This window comes from Coffea eugenioides, chromosome 10, assembly GCF_003713205.1.
Source record: "Coffea eugenioides isolate CCC68of chromosome 10, Ceug_1.0, whole genome shotgun sequence".
NCBI classification, from domain to species: domain Eukaryota; kingdom Viridiplantae; phylum Streptophyta; class Magnoliopsida; order Gentianales; family Rubiaceae; genus Coffea; species Coffea eugenioides.
This window is the reverse complement of record NC_040044.1, coordinates 33,854,271-33,870,163: the sequence shown is the minus strand read 5'-3', so window position 1 is coordinate 33,870,163 and position 15,893 is coordinate 33,854,271. Positions and strand designations below refer to the sequence as shown.

The 15,893-nt window shown below is 36.6% G+C and overlaps 2 protein-coding genes across 2 annotated transcripts; one reads left to right on the top strand and one right to left on the bottom strand.

The window, feature by feature from the left end:
* The first annotated feature begins 2,629 nt into the window (after window positions 1-2,629).
* On the top strand, window positions 2,630-5,920 carry LOC113749019. Its single transcript, XM_027292645.1, has 6 exons — window positions 2,630-3,011; window positions 3,118-3,223; window positions 3,303-3,514; window positions 3,618-3,645; window positions 4,733-4,841; window positions 5,630-5,920. Exons 1-6 carry the CDS (start codon window positions 2,724-2,726, stop codon window positions 5,709-5,711), a joined length of 825 nt encoding a protein of 274 aa, XP_027148446.1. The 5' UTR covers window positions 2,630-2,723; the 3' UTR covers window positions 5,712-5,920.
* A 3,376-nt stretch (window positions 5,921-9,296) lies between these two features.
* LOC113749018 (lysM domain-containing GPI-anchored protein 1-like) lies at window positions 9,297-12,330 on the bottom strand. Its single transcript, XM_027292644.1, has 5 exons — window positions 11,210-12,330; window positions 10,468-10,585; window positions 10,200-10,361; window positions 10,030-10,061; window positions 9,297-9,737 (listed from the first exon to the last, which is right to left on the bottom strand). Exons 1-5 carry the CDS (start codon window positions 11,883-11,885, stop codon window positions 9,451-9,453), a joined length of 1,275 nt encoding a protein of 424 aa, XP_027148445.1. The 5' UTR covers window positions 11,886-12,330; the 3' UTR covers window positions 9,297-9,450.
* Window positions 12,331-15,893: the final 3,563 nt, after the last annotated feature.

Sequence of the window (15,893 nt, the reverse complement as noted above, 5' to 3'; positions counted from 1 at the left end):
ACCATTGAAAGCTCTATGAGTCTAGTTTCAAACGCAACAAACGGAACGCAATTCTAACTTTTCTATACGAAGTTATAGCAAATTTTCCAAAATTGCTCAGAGCCTCCTGCGAAAATTTCCAGCAAGCAAATAGTTTGGAAAACTAGGTTTTTTCCCTCTTAAACCTCTTTGTTTTAGCTCAAAATCAAATGTCTTGAACAAGATTATGTCAAAATCACCACAAAATTTCTAAAAAGAAAGCTAAAATTCCTTCTCTCCCTCTCGGCCAGCCATAACAGAAATTTTCCAGCAAAATCTCCATCAAAAATTTCAACTTTCTTACTTAATTCCTGGCAAATGCACTATATCATATAACTAATATTAACTAATATGTCATGAGACATATTACATATATTCTTGGCAAGCAAATCCATCACAACTCCACATATATATAAAGTTTCAAGTAACTATATCAAGGTTGGAATTTTGCCTCTCAAAGCTGAAAATTGCATACCAATACTATAAATCTCCTATTACAGCTGGAAATTTACCACTAAAGCTGAAAAATCATATATAGAAGCTAGAAAACCTCATATCAAAGCTAAAAATTTCATATCCAACCTCATATCAAAACTAAAACATTCATATCAAGGCTGACCAATACATTCCAAAGTTGAAAATTGCAACCTACTAAGCAAAACCATGAATCTCCCATGAAATCCATCACAATCAAGTCATATGTTGCTTAAATTTCAAGATAAGAAGGAAAAGAGATACGTGTTAGTGATACCTCAAACTCTAAGAGAAATGGCAAGACAAGAGCTATTCTTCCTCCTAAAAAACTCCACCAAGGCTCACCTCTAAGCTTCCCTCAAGATTGATCGGAGTGGATTAGGGTTTCACGTCGATTTTCTCAAGAAATCAAGGCTGAATTTTTTTGTGGTTTTCTCCCTCTTTTCTCCTCCCCAAATTCGTCCAAGGTCAAGGAACAAGAAGAAGAAATAGTGAAATGATAAGAGTTCAAGTTGGAAAAGAAGAAAACTTGGTCTTGGTCAAACTTTGAGGGATGAGTGACAAATGGCAAGGTAAGGTTCCATTCCTATCTCTTTGTCTCTCTTGTGTTTCTAATCATATATTATACTTTTCCAATTAATTCTTAACACTTATAATCACATAATCTCTCTTGCACAACACTCCTTCTTATCCACCAAATATAACGCGCACATCTCACTAATCGGTTAAATTACCATAATACCCTACGAAACTTAACATGCATCAAAATTATAAAAGGAAAAAGAGAAAAATCTTGACTTAACCTTTAAAATCACCATCAAATTAAGGCTAGTAAATAGACAAGTAAAGCAAAATAAAAGAAAATATAAATTAACTCTTTTTTTTCAAAAATAAGACGAAGTAGAAAATAAATTTTGGGTCCTCACACTTAACAAACTTTTTTGTTGGCCAAGTGGGCTGGGCCTGGCCCCATTGATGTTCCTAATCACACACATAATATGCCATTACCTGTTGCAGCAATACCATCATCCAAAAGCAGCTCTACTGCCACATTCATCCTTTCCAATTCAGATTTGAATTGGACAAAGTAGGTTTAAATCCATTAAACTTGCACATTCAATTAGTCATTGAAAGGAAAAAAAAGCCACAAGACCATACCTATATATACATATATATATATATATTTTTTAGAAGACGATAAAATCTTTTCTAAACCTACTCCTACTCTATACTAGGGGGAGAGGGATCTAAAGAGGTCTAAGGGGAATTCGGAGGAAACTAAACCACTTCGGATTTAGACTGGTGCCTACGCACCTGCTGGCAAACTTTTCCAAAAAAATCTGAATTTTTTAGAATGCAAGCCAAGAGAATTGATCCCTTGACCTACACCCAAGTAGAGTTTTAAAATTCTTTTGGTGGCTAACTATTCTAAGAGTAGTTGGTTACGAGAACTTACCTATATGGCCAACCTGAATCTTGACCGAAGGAATTCACCCTTTTTAGTAACATTTCACTAGGCTGGTCTTTTGCTCCCCCTTTGTCCCAAACAATAGGAACATGAACTATTTTGAGTAATAGTTAAATTGAAGGAAAAGTAACATTATTAAATTCGTAAGAGTATGTTATGAGTTTACTAATAAAGAAATTAGATGCTATGCTAATTAAAATTTTATTTGTTAATAACAAGATTTTACTTTTTCTTGAGAAAATTGTCCTGAGCATGAATCCTAAAATTAGATCTCGATTCCAACCTCTTCACTTTTCCTCAAAATGTCTGAAAAATTGGCTATGCTAATTTGGATAGTCTGGGAAAAGTCCCCATAAGATTATTAAAACACATGCATAAACGGGGTTAGTTGGGTTAACTTAATTGGAACAAAATTTCTACTTTAGAGGCCTCAATTGAGATATTTTTATTTTCAAGGACTCTATTGACACTTTGGTCTACTTTTAGAGGACTAAAATGATATTTAATTGTTAGGACTAAGGATCAGACGATAAATTCCAAAACCTTATGGATTGCAAATGTGTACATCTTAATTTCGAGGGACAAACGTAATATTACTAAAGCTCAGGGAATGGAAGTGCAAATAATACCTCGCCTTTAACAAGCTTACAATCCTCAATGATTGATTAACTCTCCACGCTATTAGATCAAAGGGTTCCTAAACTCCATAGCCAAAAGCTTATATTCTGTTAAAAAAAAAAAAACAACGCCAAAACGACAAAATATGGTTGGTCACCCGTCGTTGGAGGTAGCGAAGACGGTGTTGGAAGTGGCGGACGTGGCGTTTACCGCCATGGAATGTTGTCATCACCACCACAACCACCCTAGCCACCACGACGAAACGACGCCGTCGAGCCCTCAATTGAGCGAAGAAAAATTCAAGGAAGAAGCAGAGGAATTGGAATCTTTGCAATCGGAAAATCGGCGGCTTAGATCCTTACTCGAACGGAATCTCAAACTTCTGGAGAATATCTCCCAATCCCCTTCTTTATTACAAAATTGTCCTTCCGATGTAAGTCTGTTGTATATAATTATCTTCGTATATTGAATCTTGTGTTTTATTTTTGAATATTTGAATTTTTTGATTTTTATATTTTGTTCTTTTTTTTTTTTGGTAGCTTCATGATCGAATTATATCTGCTGTGAATTCTGAAAGCTTTTTGAATAAGCTTGAATCAAAATCTGGGGGCACTGGTTGTAAATTTCCCTTCGATGAGGCTTCAGGTTTTTCTTTGTATTTTTTAAATTGAGGATTTTGTTGTATTTTTTGGAATTTTTATTGACTTTGGAATTGATTTGTTAGAGGTGGATTTGGAGGCAGCTGGGATTTTAATAAATATAGACCAGAAGGAGCCAAGTTGGTGGGTTTGGGTCACCGACGAGATGACTCCTAGTAATATTGAAGAAGAAAGTGGAATTGATAATGAGAATTATGTAATTGTTAGTGAGGAACATGTTGTAGATGGAGTTGCGAATTTCATGGCTAGATGCATTCTTTCGAATCCAAAAGCTAAGGTTTTTTAGTTAAAACTTTTTTTGTTAGAATTTTAGTTGTCGAATGGTATGTTATTTGATGGTACAGTTGATTTTACTTGTTTTGTCTTGCTTTGAATTGCAGGACTTGACTCCTCAGGAGCTGCAGAAAGGTATATTTCTGTATCCTAATTTCTATGTTTACTTGCGATTTTGCTACGTTTGTTAGTTGTTTTGGCTCAGCTGCTTGTCATACTATGCATGTGTTCTTGCCATGATTAAACATGTAGGAGTCTGTGATGAATTTATAGCTATTTAACTAAACCTTTAACTGGTGACTTTTTATTTGTTTGTTGAACAGTAGGATTTAGGGCATTGGCAAATGTCTTGATTTTGTGTATTAGCCGTCTGTTGAGAATGTATGTAAAGCATTTAAAAAGAATAGATTGGCCCTGAAAACAGCTTTTGCTGTAGCTGTTGAAGAATGAAAAGCTCTTGAACTTATTTTTTTTTAACTTTTATCTTTGGTAGAAGAATGGATGAAGTTATTCTAAAGGGATTCAACACTGTTTTCTAATTGGAGAGGGCAATAGATCCAGGAAAAGTGAAAATAAAGAACAATGAGTTTGCTGACAAGTGCTGAGAAAGACTTGTGTAGTTTGCTCTTTTCAAGGACAAGTGATAGATGCATGTATCTAGTTTAACCATGAATCATGGCCTTATGGAGGTTTCACACACTGTAATATTTGCTAGGTTAATTTGAATATAGGAAGCAAGTGGGATTGTAGACGTTTCGGTTGATTAGAAGTATTCAATAAGTTGACCTTTGTTGTTTCATCTGTGTTTTATTTGCTTGTGAGTAATTTTTTCGTCTAATGCACCTTTATTGCTGTAGTTAGTTGTCCATTCTCCTTGTTAGTGGGACTGTAGATGTTTCAGTTGGTTAGAAGTATTCAATCAGTTGGCCTATGTTTTTTCATCTGCATTTTATTTGGTTGGTAGTAATTTTTTGTCTAATGCACCTTACTGCTGTAGTTTGTTGTCCATTCTCCTTGTGCAGTAGCTTGATATTTTGATGTTTATTTTTGTGGTCCTTTCGTTATGTATATTTTGAATCCCTGTCCTGATTTTGTCATTTATTGTAATTTTCAACATTTTGCTTCAAGGTCTTCTTTTTTGTCTTGCTCCCCTCTTGGCCATTTGCTATTTTATTTGTCAGTAACAGCTGCCTTTTTGTGGTTCTCAATTAACTACTTGCAGCCCTCACAAAAGCTTTGGGAGGCTTCAACAAGGTGGATAAGATGTTACACATATGGACTGCGGCAAAGATGTTTTATGCCCTCTCCACCTGGGGACTTGCTCTTGTAGGGTGAGGTCTTAATTAGAATGTTAATCTGTCTTATTTCTTTTGTTTGTGGTTTTCTTTTGTCCACTTTCAGGTCAGCAATTTTTTTTTGGGGGGGGGGGAGAGTGGTTGTGATCAGAATTGATGAACGGTTCCGGTCATGAAGTTAGGCTAAATAGCTTTTCTTCTCCTTGAAATTTAATTAAGCATTATTGGGGGGAATTACTCAAATATGGTTTGGGGTTTGGGCTGTATGGCATGGACTCCTACCGCATTTTCTATTAAATCAACAAAAAAAATTGTCGGACCAGGGACTTTAGCCTAGCCTCCAGGTACCTTGGCAAACTAAATTTTTAGCTTAAGAAGATCGTAGTCTATCTAGTTAAACAATTGGCCATCTGAACATCTTCCTTAGACCACTAACCACTTGCATTGCATGTCTCATTCAGCCAGTTTATCGCTGGGTGCGAGTCCCATCTTTCCATCTGCTTCATGCATGTTTGCCATTAAGGGTATTAAGGATTAGTTTTGTCCTCTAGTAAATTTCATGTGAAAGTCAGAAAAAAGTAAATTGTTTTCTTTTTGCTTCTCAAAGGCTGGTATGTTTACGTGTATGTAAATCAATTGATTGAAGTCTGCCACTCACAAATGCTGTGTTGATTGTGTATATCATGGGCACTTTTATCTGCTGAAGTCTTATGATTCTTGTATATGGCATATATGGTGGCCCATACTAGATATGCTATTTGAACAACTGGAAGTAACTTTTATGTTGTGGAGGGAGATGTGCTCATCAGAACTTCTTGTAACAGGTTGTACAGAACTCGAGCTGTACTAAAACTAGCTGCAATGGGGGTTCACACGACGAGCAAGGCTGTCCTTAAAGCTCTCTGAAGTTTGTTTTGTTTCCTTGACTTTAAGGGGAACAGAATCCGCCTTGGATTTGCTTTGAACAACTGTAAATACAAGGAACTGATCATTGGCTCTCTTCAATTGACTTTGAAAATGTAAATATGTTGTAAATTTGATTGCTTCTGTAAGTTTGCAATGTTCAATGTCATTTGGCTCTCTCTTTATTGTGTCAATGAACCGTCATGGAGAAATCTACATGGTTTGTCAGACTATTCGGGCTCCATTTTGTGCGTGTGGATGTGAAATATTTACTATAAGAATTATACATCTGGATTTCGAGACACTATAGTTTGCCTTGGCAGTATTTCTACACGTGGATCAGCTGGCCTTTATGAGGAATAGTGTTAGCGGAGGGAACAATTTGACAAATATTTCTTTACTTGTTGAATCTTCAAAGTAAGATTTACCTAAAAAAATGTTTAAAAGTAAGAACTTAGTCCTAGAAAAAGTAAAAATAAAAAACCTCAGAATGCACATAGCCCCATTTTTCTTGTTTGCTCAGGCAGAAGCAGACTTCATTCTGCATGTGCAAAGGGCCCCAAATCCATTGATGTAAACTAGGAAAAATAGTTTTGTATGCTTCATTGCTGCTGGTAAGAATACACGGAGAAAAACATAGCTGGTGTCTCCTTTTACCGCGATGTCTTTGAAATAAATCATTTTGAGACTCATAATTCTGATAACTAGTCATCATTATTATTATGCTTGGTTGAAAGGAATATATGCAGGATACTAGGCTATGTAAATAATAGATTAGTTTAGCTAATTCTTTATCACAAGATCGTCCTTTCTCGCACATGGGATCCATAGTTTAATGGAATTACTCGTCGGGTGTGAAAGATTCATTCAAAATAAGGAAGAAAGTTCCAGTGGCCCTCAAACTATTAGTCGGATGAACTTTTGACCCCCAAACAATTAAAAGTAAACTTTTGGCCCTCGATCTATCTAAAGTACAAAATGTTAGACCTTCTGTCAAAATTAGCAGTTAATACTGACGGAATCTACGACCACGTGAGACGCACGCTGAAATATGAAGGGCATTTTTATCCACAATGACCTGTGTTCCACTCGGTAAAATGGAACTCCTTCCCGAACTTGAACAAAGAAAAACTCCATTGCAGCCAAAAAAGTTGCTGAACTGGAAGCATGCGAGAAACCAACAATCCGCCTTTTCCATTGTATAGGTGTGAGAAAATGTCGAGGGTCATGCACGGATTGTGGCTGCTGGGCAGAGATTTGCGGTATACGCGGATGGTGGCTGCAGATTTTGGCAGTGGATTGACAAGGAGATGTGCAGCCAGTCAACGGAGGTCATACCTGAGCTTCTGAAAAGAATTAATGTAGCTGAAGAACAAAGAGATGCATATGAAGAAGAAGAAAGAAGACAAGAAAGGAAAGTCGCTGCAAAATGGAGAATTGCAGAGACGGGTGATTGATTGTCTCTCCTCAATCCTTAGTAGGCCCCCACTTCCCAAAGTGCAGCAGAGTCGACTAACAGAGCATTTCTTTGCTCTACTGCTACTGTAACCGTATCTCTCAAAACAAAACAAAACTCACTACCGCCACCGACCGCACCAGCTCTCTCTCATCGGGCAAAAGAGTAGATTGCAGCCACCGGAATTTTATCATCCCTATAAATGGACCTGGAGAACCAGCAGCAAGGCTTGCTTCTTCTTCAGAATGGCCACAGCAGCAGCTCCAACAATAACACAAGGGCCCCCACCAATATAGCCACCACATTCTCCAGACTGACCTCCGCCACCTTGAACCACTATAGGATTTTCTTCAATGATTACGATGATGATGATGAGGAGAAGGAGAGAGAGGAGCATGAGGATGACCGTGGCCGTGGCCCATCACTCCCAGTAGGCCAAGAATGTCCATTCTCAAGGCCCTTCGTGATTCTTGATTTGATATGGAACTTGGGGTTTGTGTTGGTGGCTGCCTTTGTGCTTTTGACTACTGTCACCGAAAGACCCACCACCCCTTTAAGGCTTTGGATTGGTGGCTATGCTTTGCAGTGCCTCTTGCATGCAAGCTTTGTTTGGCTTCACTCTCAAAGCAGCCATTTTTACATTCATCATTTCCACGGTGCTAGTAGTCGGGAAGTTGCAGCAGTAGCCGATAATGGCAGACAGAGGGAGAGATAGTGGTGAAAGTAAACCGTTTGGTCAAAATTATTTTTTCGCTCCATTTTATCGAGTGGAACACAGCTCATTGTGGACAAAAATACCCTTCGTATTTCGATGTGCATCTCACGTGATCGTAGATTCCGTCGATATTAACTGCTGATTTTGACGGAAGGTCTAACATTTTGTATTTTAGATAGATCGGGAGCCAAAAATTTACTTTTAATTGTTTGGGGACCAAAAATTCATCCGGCTAATAGTTTGAGGGCCACTGAACTCTTTGCCCAATAAGGAATGACATCAAATTTAGAGGCAGTCAAGTGTCATCCACTAGCCAGCTAAATTGCTCTTTATAAAGAATGGTAATCAGCGTTCCCTAGTTTTTGGACAGTGTAGCACGCCCGGTTCCTCTTCCGGAAAAACCAACACCCTTTCAAACAAGGAAAGGGAAAGAATAAGGAAGGATGGCTCAACTTAATTTTCGTTGCTGCCTAACATCAAAACTATTTCCCATTCCAGTTAATATGGTCAAGAAAAAAGGGGGGGGGGGGGGGGCGCGGATGAAGAGATTTTATTGGTCTTTTGGTAGAATGGCAAATTATACTAACAAATTGCACTATTCTACCAAAGGACAGAAGAGGAAATTTGCAGAAGACCAAGACAAGTGTTGGTTTTTCACCAAACATTAGAAAGCCAAATGCAGGATCAAATACAAGATGTTCAGTAATTTGGACTCGGCTCCACAGGCAATAAACAGAAATGTTCGCCAATGGACCATTGGAATCAAGAATACAGAACGGACTGTTCTTCATTCCTCGGTAATACACTCAGGATCGAGCAAACTGCACATTTTTAAGTGTTGGACTCTTTGGCGTTGAGACCTCTGGTACAAAAATGGAGAGGATTATAGTGAAGAAATGATGCCATATGAGCATGTGTTCAGGCATATCGGATGTGTACAGGCATGTGTTTAGAAAGGCCAATCGTTGCACGTTCATGGCCAAGCTTGGACTTTCTCAATGCACCTGGTTTAGTTGGGATATTTTGCTTAGGTGATGTAAGGGGTGCAAAGTTTCCCAGAATAACTTATTTAAATCCTGTAGTTTACTTGTGTATTCTCTTGCCCTTCTCCACCACCCCAAACCCCCCCCGCCCCCCAGGGCTCCCAAAAATAAAAAACAAAAAACACACACACACGACAACCCAAAAAAAAAGAAGAAAACAAAAAAAGAAAGCAAATGTCTGATGAAAATCATGTCAGAAAAATGGAAAACGCTTCTAAAACAAACACAAGCAGTTAATAAGACGCAGCTTAGTCTCAATATACTACAGTTGAATAAACTAAGAGCCTGTCTGGTCGAAGATTTCAACAACATATTACGGCAAGAGCAACAGCCATTCCATTAAAACACTCAAATAGATATAGATAAAAAGCAGGTAAAAAATTAGAAATGCCAGAAGCACACTGGTCATTCAAAAATTGCTGTTTTACTACAAAGAAATGGTTTGAGTAAATGTTCATTGGATCTCACAGTGCATTAGACAGAAAAGATAAGATCTCATTATCTCATAGCTCATGGGTGGAAAGAAAATTACAACCCAAGTGGCAACGAATTCCTGAGATACAACGCTAAGAGAAATGTAATAGGAAAACCTGCTAAAGGATTCACCACCGAGGAATCAGAAGTAGCACTTCCAGCACTTCCAGCTGGGCCATTAGCAGGTGGAAATTGTATAGTAGAGCCAGTAGAAGGCACCACTGAAGATTTTGGAACTGTTGGAGCACCTGATATTTCAGAAGGTGAAGGAGCTGGTGCAAATGAAGAGTCTTGGCCAACTAATGATGAGGGATCTATGATTGGTGGAAATTGCTGTGGTCCTACATGTTAGGGAACCCAAAAGAAGTAAATGAAGTATGCAGAAGGAATCATAAATATAAGCAGAAAAATGTAATTAAGCACCATACAATCAACTAACAAAATGATAAACATTCTATTAACAGTCATGCTGTTTGTCATACGGTGGAAATTACTGTTTGCCATAGGGAGAGCCGTGGCTATGAAAATCACAGTGAATGAAAGAATTTGTGCAAAGTTCTGTGCACTGACATACAAAACTGGACAAAAAAACCAAACCACTGCAAAGCAATAGGGTATCATATCATTCTATACCTGGGCAACGAGGCTGAAGGGAAGAGGACAATCTGCCAACAGAACATAATAGAGGGAATCAAATAATTATAACTACAATTTTACAATCTGATATAAAAAAGCATGGAGAATCAGAGAAAAAAAGAAGCGGAAGGTATGCTCCGAAACGTGGAGCCAATTGAGAGACATACATGGTCACAATGCTTCCATTTACAAATCCTCCATAACTGCAAGTAGTCACATTGCAACCAGCACTAGTCTGTTGCATTGTTATATTTCCAAGCATGAGGTTGCTGTTTTTGCATTGCATGCTTGAACAAGAAACTGCTAATGAAGCTGGCGTGCAGTATAAACTACAGAAAACCCAAAGCAAGAAGTTGATTCATGCATAAGCAAATCAAATCACATTCCCAGAAATGGCAAAAGATATTCAGTTATGTCCCATAATCATTCACTCACTTGCGAGTCCCCGGTCCACAACTGCATTGAACACAATGGCTTGCAGTAATAGCATAACTCCCGTTAGGTACGGACAGGGCATTATCCGATGCGTACTTTGGGAAACTAGATGAACAAGCTGAAAGCAGTAGCTTACCATTGTCATAATTATAAAAGATTACAAGGATTTTTTTTTTTTTGCGGGGAGGGGGAGGGGGGGGTGGGGGGTGTTCGGGTGAAGAGGGGTCTTACCGGGGTGCTCCATGCTCATACTATGGGATATAACTTGCAACAAATATAAATAACAAAACTACAAGAATATTAGGGTAGGGGGGCACTCATATTACATAAACAAAAGGAAAAAATCCCAAAAAAATCTATCCTTAATTGGTCATCCAGTAGTTCCAATACTAATCAAGAAGATAATAACATCATAAAACCCAACTAAAATTTGACAAAAAAAAATAGACATAAAGGACATGAAAGTCGCTAACTGAACACCAGTTTAACACGAAGACACTAAATTCCCCATTTAGAGGTGCCATTCCTCAAGCAAAAAGTACAACATTTTAAAGGTTGTACCTAACGCTTTAAAGATTGTACATTCACTTGTTCTCCCCACATGGTCCTCACTTCTCAGCATTAAATCCCAGATAAAAATAGCTCTAGCCCATTTCACGTCAACCCAAAAAAGGAAAAAATACGAAAAAAATAAGAAATAGAAAAATGAAAATGAAAAATTACAGAACAACAAAATCTTTACCAGATAGAGGAATTGCAAGAATATCGCCATCCTTAATAGATGGACTGCCCAAAGCATTCACATTCATGAGATCAGTCAGCGTGGTAGAGTACTTGGACGCAATTCCGGCAAGGGTATCCACCGGCCGGACAACATACGACATATAAACCGCCGGAAGATTGTTATCCGTCCCATTGAAACAAGTACAAGGCAATGGAATCACAAGCGAAGTCCCCACATTCAACACAGAAGGGTCAGAGATGGAGTTAGCATTAGCCTCCTTGATCTGGTCGGCCGATACCAGCCCACCATAGATATCATCGGCGATGTTGAAAAGGGTGTCGGAAGGGCGAGTCTTGTAAATGGTGGAGGTGGATTTTCTGATGCCGTCGACGCAAGAGCAAGTGATGGGGACCTTGAGGAAGAGCTTCGCCGGGAGGATGTAGTTTTCGACGTCCGGGTAGGAAATGTCGACGGCGTTGGCCGTGAGGAGGGCAATGGGGTCGACGTGGAAGAGGGACGCGACCTCGGCGACCTTGAGGTCGGTGTAGAGCGTGTAGGCGACGACGGCGGAGCAGGAGTCGAAGTTTGAGCAAGGCTCTATCGTAGACTTGGAGGAGATGAGAAATGGAAAGGAAACTAGGAAGATGAAGAGCAGAGATGATACGGCGTCGTACTTGGGCTTCTTCGTAGGCATTTGTGGAGAGTACTGAGTAGTGGTAATATTAACAGAAGAGCTGAAACTTGAAACGACGTCGCAGCCTGTAAAAATTATTTGAAGGGCGAAAAAGGGGGGAAAAGGAAAGAAGAGATGGGATTTTGGAAATTTTGAGTTTGATTTGGCTTCTTTTCTTTGGTTTTGTTAGAATGGTAAAATGGGTTTTTGGTTGGTTTGAAAGGGCAAAATGGCTTTAGGAAAGTGTACTAAATTTGAGTGCTGTTTTTGGTTGTTTTGGTATGTATTGGTTCTGGAAAGGGGATGTTACTTCGTGGTAGAGGTCAGGTAGATTTGGTTGGAGACTTGGAGAAGGGAAGAATTTGTGCTTGCCTTCGTTTTCTTTTTTCTCTTCAATTTTCTTGGGGTGGGTTTGGCTATGGGGAAAGGAGAGGGGCAGAGGATTTTGGGGGTTTTTGGCTCAGGGGATGTAATGAGTAGGAGGAGGAGGAGGACGAAGAGGAAGGATACAAAGGAAAGTTGGGTGGAGGGGACAGTGGTCAGCTGTCTTCGGTCTCGATTTCCGGGACATGGTCCTACTCTTTGGCCCTTTTGCTAAGGCTTGTTTGGCCTAGCTTTTCTTGGACGAAGTTGATTATGGAAGTACTACTTCAAGGAACATTTTGGACTTCGTTCTTGGTTTGATTATTTTAAGTGATAATAAATTTTAATTTTGAATAATCAATTTTTGTAATATTCTTAATTATTTTTATATTTTGATTATTGATTTTTTAATGATTAAAAAAATTTAAAATCTATAATAATCCAAAGAATAGTTTTTGTTAATTCTGATTATCTCTATAATTAGATTTTATAAAATCTAAAGCATTCGAGAGCAATGCCTTTATTCTTTTCTTTTTTTTTTAGATTATTCTTTTCTTTGGTACTAATTATATGTATTTATAAAGTGAATCGAGCCCATCTAGATTGCCATTTTTGAAGTTTTTGTAAAAAAAATATATTGTACCAATTTAATAAATGTGAGGTAAAAAAGTAACTAAAAATGAGCTCGCAAAACACGTAAAAAATTTTTTGAAAAAAAATGATAATTCAAAAAAGGCCAATTAGGCATTCCTTTGTAAGAAAAGGGAAGAATTTGACAAATGTGCATTTCGGGAGTATTTTTATATGTAGGCAGTATAACTATATTGATGGACATAAAGTGCCTATAATTAGCTAAGGGTTGTTTTAACAAGGCTTTAAGGGTGATGCATTTTTCCATCCATAGTGCACATACTCATATTTGTGGCTTCTTTTCTATTTAAGACTTTTCTTTACTTAATTTCATTTTTACAACAAAAAAAGCTAACTAGGACAATCAAATCAATTGTTAGATTTTTCTTTTCCAATACAATAGTAAGGAAAGGTGAGAGTTAAGAAGTAGGGAGGAAAAACAGGATATTTGAATTTAAAATCTTTAATTCTTGAGATATCAATTTTAGTCATTAAAATAAGGCTTCATCGGCTAGATAAATTCATTTATTAATTATTAATATTATTCAATTGCTTTAGTAAATCTTAAATACAAATATCAAAAAATTAATTAAAAGATCCCTTTTAGTTATCTATGAACCTGTTCTCAATTGATTGGTTAGATCTGTTCTTAGTTCATGACACTAGAAAATTTATTCTCTACTACTTTTCTTTAGTTTTCGACTTTTCTTAAGTTTTGGCTTTTCAAGAATCATCTTTTGTCAAAATCAAAATCAATTGAGAACAAGCAAATTGTTTATCCAGCAAATTTCAGGTAATGTACTCCTCAAAAGTTTGAATTTCCTGAAAATTTCATATAAAGTTATGAAAACATATGTCATGCCTTTTTAATGAAACACTACATTAATAAAATGCTGCCAAACATTACCTAAGATGTCCTCCTCGTCGCGGTTTTCCTCTATGCTGTACTTTCTATAAACGATGCTAAAGGCAGACAGTGTGATGAACCGTGGTACGGAGACATGAAAGTAGAAGTCCAATTACTCGAATAGGAACCAAAAATGCCTGAACCAAAAATGCCTGAATTGTGTTGGTCAGGGTCAACATTCAAAAACCAGTGGGGTTGATTTACGGTCCCCCATAAAGTTCTTCCCCCTACCGGTCTCACAATGAGGGAGGGATACGATGTATTTTTTTTTTGCACAAGTGAAAGGATTTAAACTTTAGATCTCTCATTTATACTTCTTATTTTTAAATTATTCAATCCATCTCTCCTCAAGAATAGGGAGGTTATTAAAAAAATGAAGGTTGAAAATTCAAAAATACATTTTTATTGCTAGGTTGAAAATTTTAAATTTATGTCATCAAGAATATATTAAAATCTGAATCCATTAAATTTAAGTGCTGAATTGAGTTATCAAATAGGGCCTTAGTTGAGTTTAATTGTGCTCAATGAAGCTTAATCGAGTATAAATGATGTCAAATAATATTCTAAATAAAATTAAACAATGGATTAGATATAATTTGAGACTAATAAAGATAAAAAATAAAAAATGTAATTTAAATTTGCAGCATGATTGAATTGAACTAAGTTCAATGAGTTTTTGAATCTCACATATTAGATTTGAATTCAAACTTGTCAGGACTATTCTTTAACTCAAGCTTGAGGTCAACATGAACTCAGACTTTGTTTGATAACCTAATTCAGTACTTATATTTAATGGATTCAGATCTTAATATATTCAAACCGTTTGATAACTAAAAATTGAACATCTGAATTAATTAAGTGACACTGAATTTTCTAGACAAAACTTACTCTCAAAATTAAGGGTCTATTTGATAATATAAAAAAGTGTTGAATCTGAACTTTTTCAGACATTAGATGTTTTGAGTGTTTGATAAATGGAAATTCATCTGCTGAACTTGTTAAGCAGTGCTGAACTTGTGTGTATTTTTTTCAACACAAAAATCCTAACTGAATGCTTAATTCTGATAAGAATCAATAGAATTATTTCAACTATCTTATCTTGTCTACCAAATCTACCCTTGTTTGTTAATTATATTCAAAATTCTTATCTAATTAAACAATATGATATTTTCTATCTAACAGTTTTCGGTATACCTTTTCTCCCTTTTTAATGACTTTCACTTCTTCTCCATATTCCTCATAAAATATATTGCATCTTTTATATTAATTTGATTTAAAAATAAATATTGTCATTTTCATACTTAACAATTTTAAACTAATTAAATCATAGGTTCTATTTCTTTTTTGAATGAAAAAATATAAGGGCAAAATTGTCAACTTAAACTTATTAAGCATTCAATTATAAATATTTATCAAACAGTATAAATAGGTTTGTATAAAAATTCAGACATTCATATATATCTTTTCAGTGTTTAAAATTCAGTAAATTAATTGTTTTAGTATTCAGATTTCAGAATTCAGACTTCAGAATTCAAATTCAATTTTATCAAACAGAACTTAAGTGATGTTCACTTATCACTGAATATGATATACTCTCAAATATGTTAGATTTAATACTTAACAATTCAATAACCTAATGGATTCAAATTTCAGATTTTAAATTTCAGACTTCAATTTTATCAAACACATCCTCAATCTCGAGGTTTAACTGAACAAGATCACGAGTAGCTCGATTGAATTCAACTCATTTGCATTCCTTATTAATGATGACAAGAGATCCCAAATCTTAGTAGAGTACTTAATGATGGCAAGAGACCCCAACTTTATATGCAGATATATGATGGTGACAAAAGATCTCAATTCCTAACAAAACTACTCATGTCTAAAAGTAATTTGGGTGGGACGGGCTTGAAATTTATACGATGGGACCTAAATCTAAATGGGGAGCTAAATCTAAATCCAGTTATTCCGAAAAAAGAAGATTTAGCTAGGCACTACTTGGGAAATTGGAAATCCCATGGGACCCAACTTATTTGCTTTGTCTTTTACGAGTCTAGAAGCCTTATTAATTAGTGGCCGAACCTATTTGGTTAAGTTAAGTATCTCCATATTTCAAATAGAATTTTTCT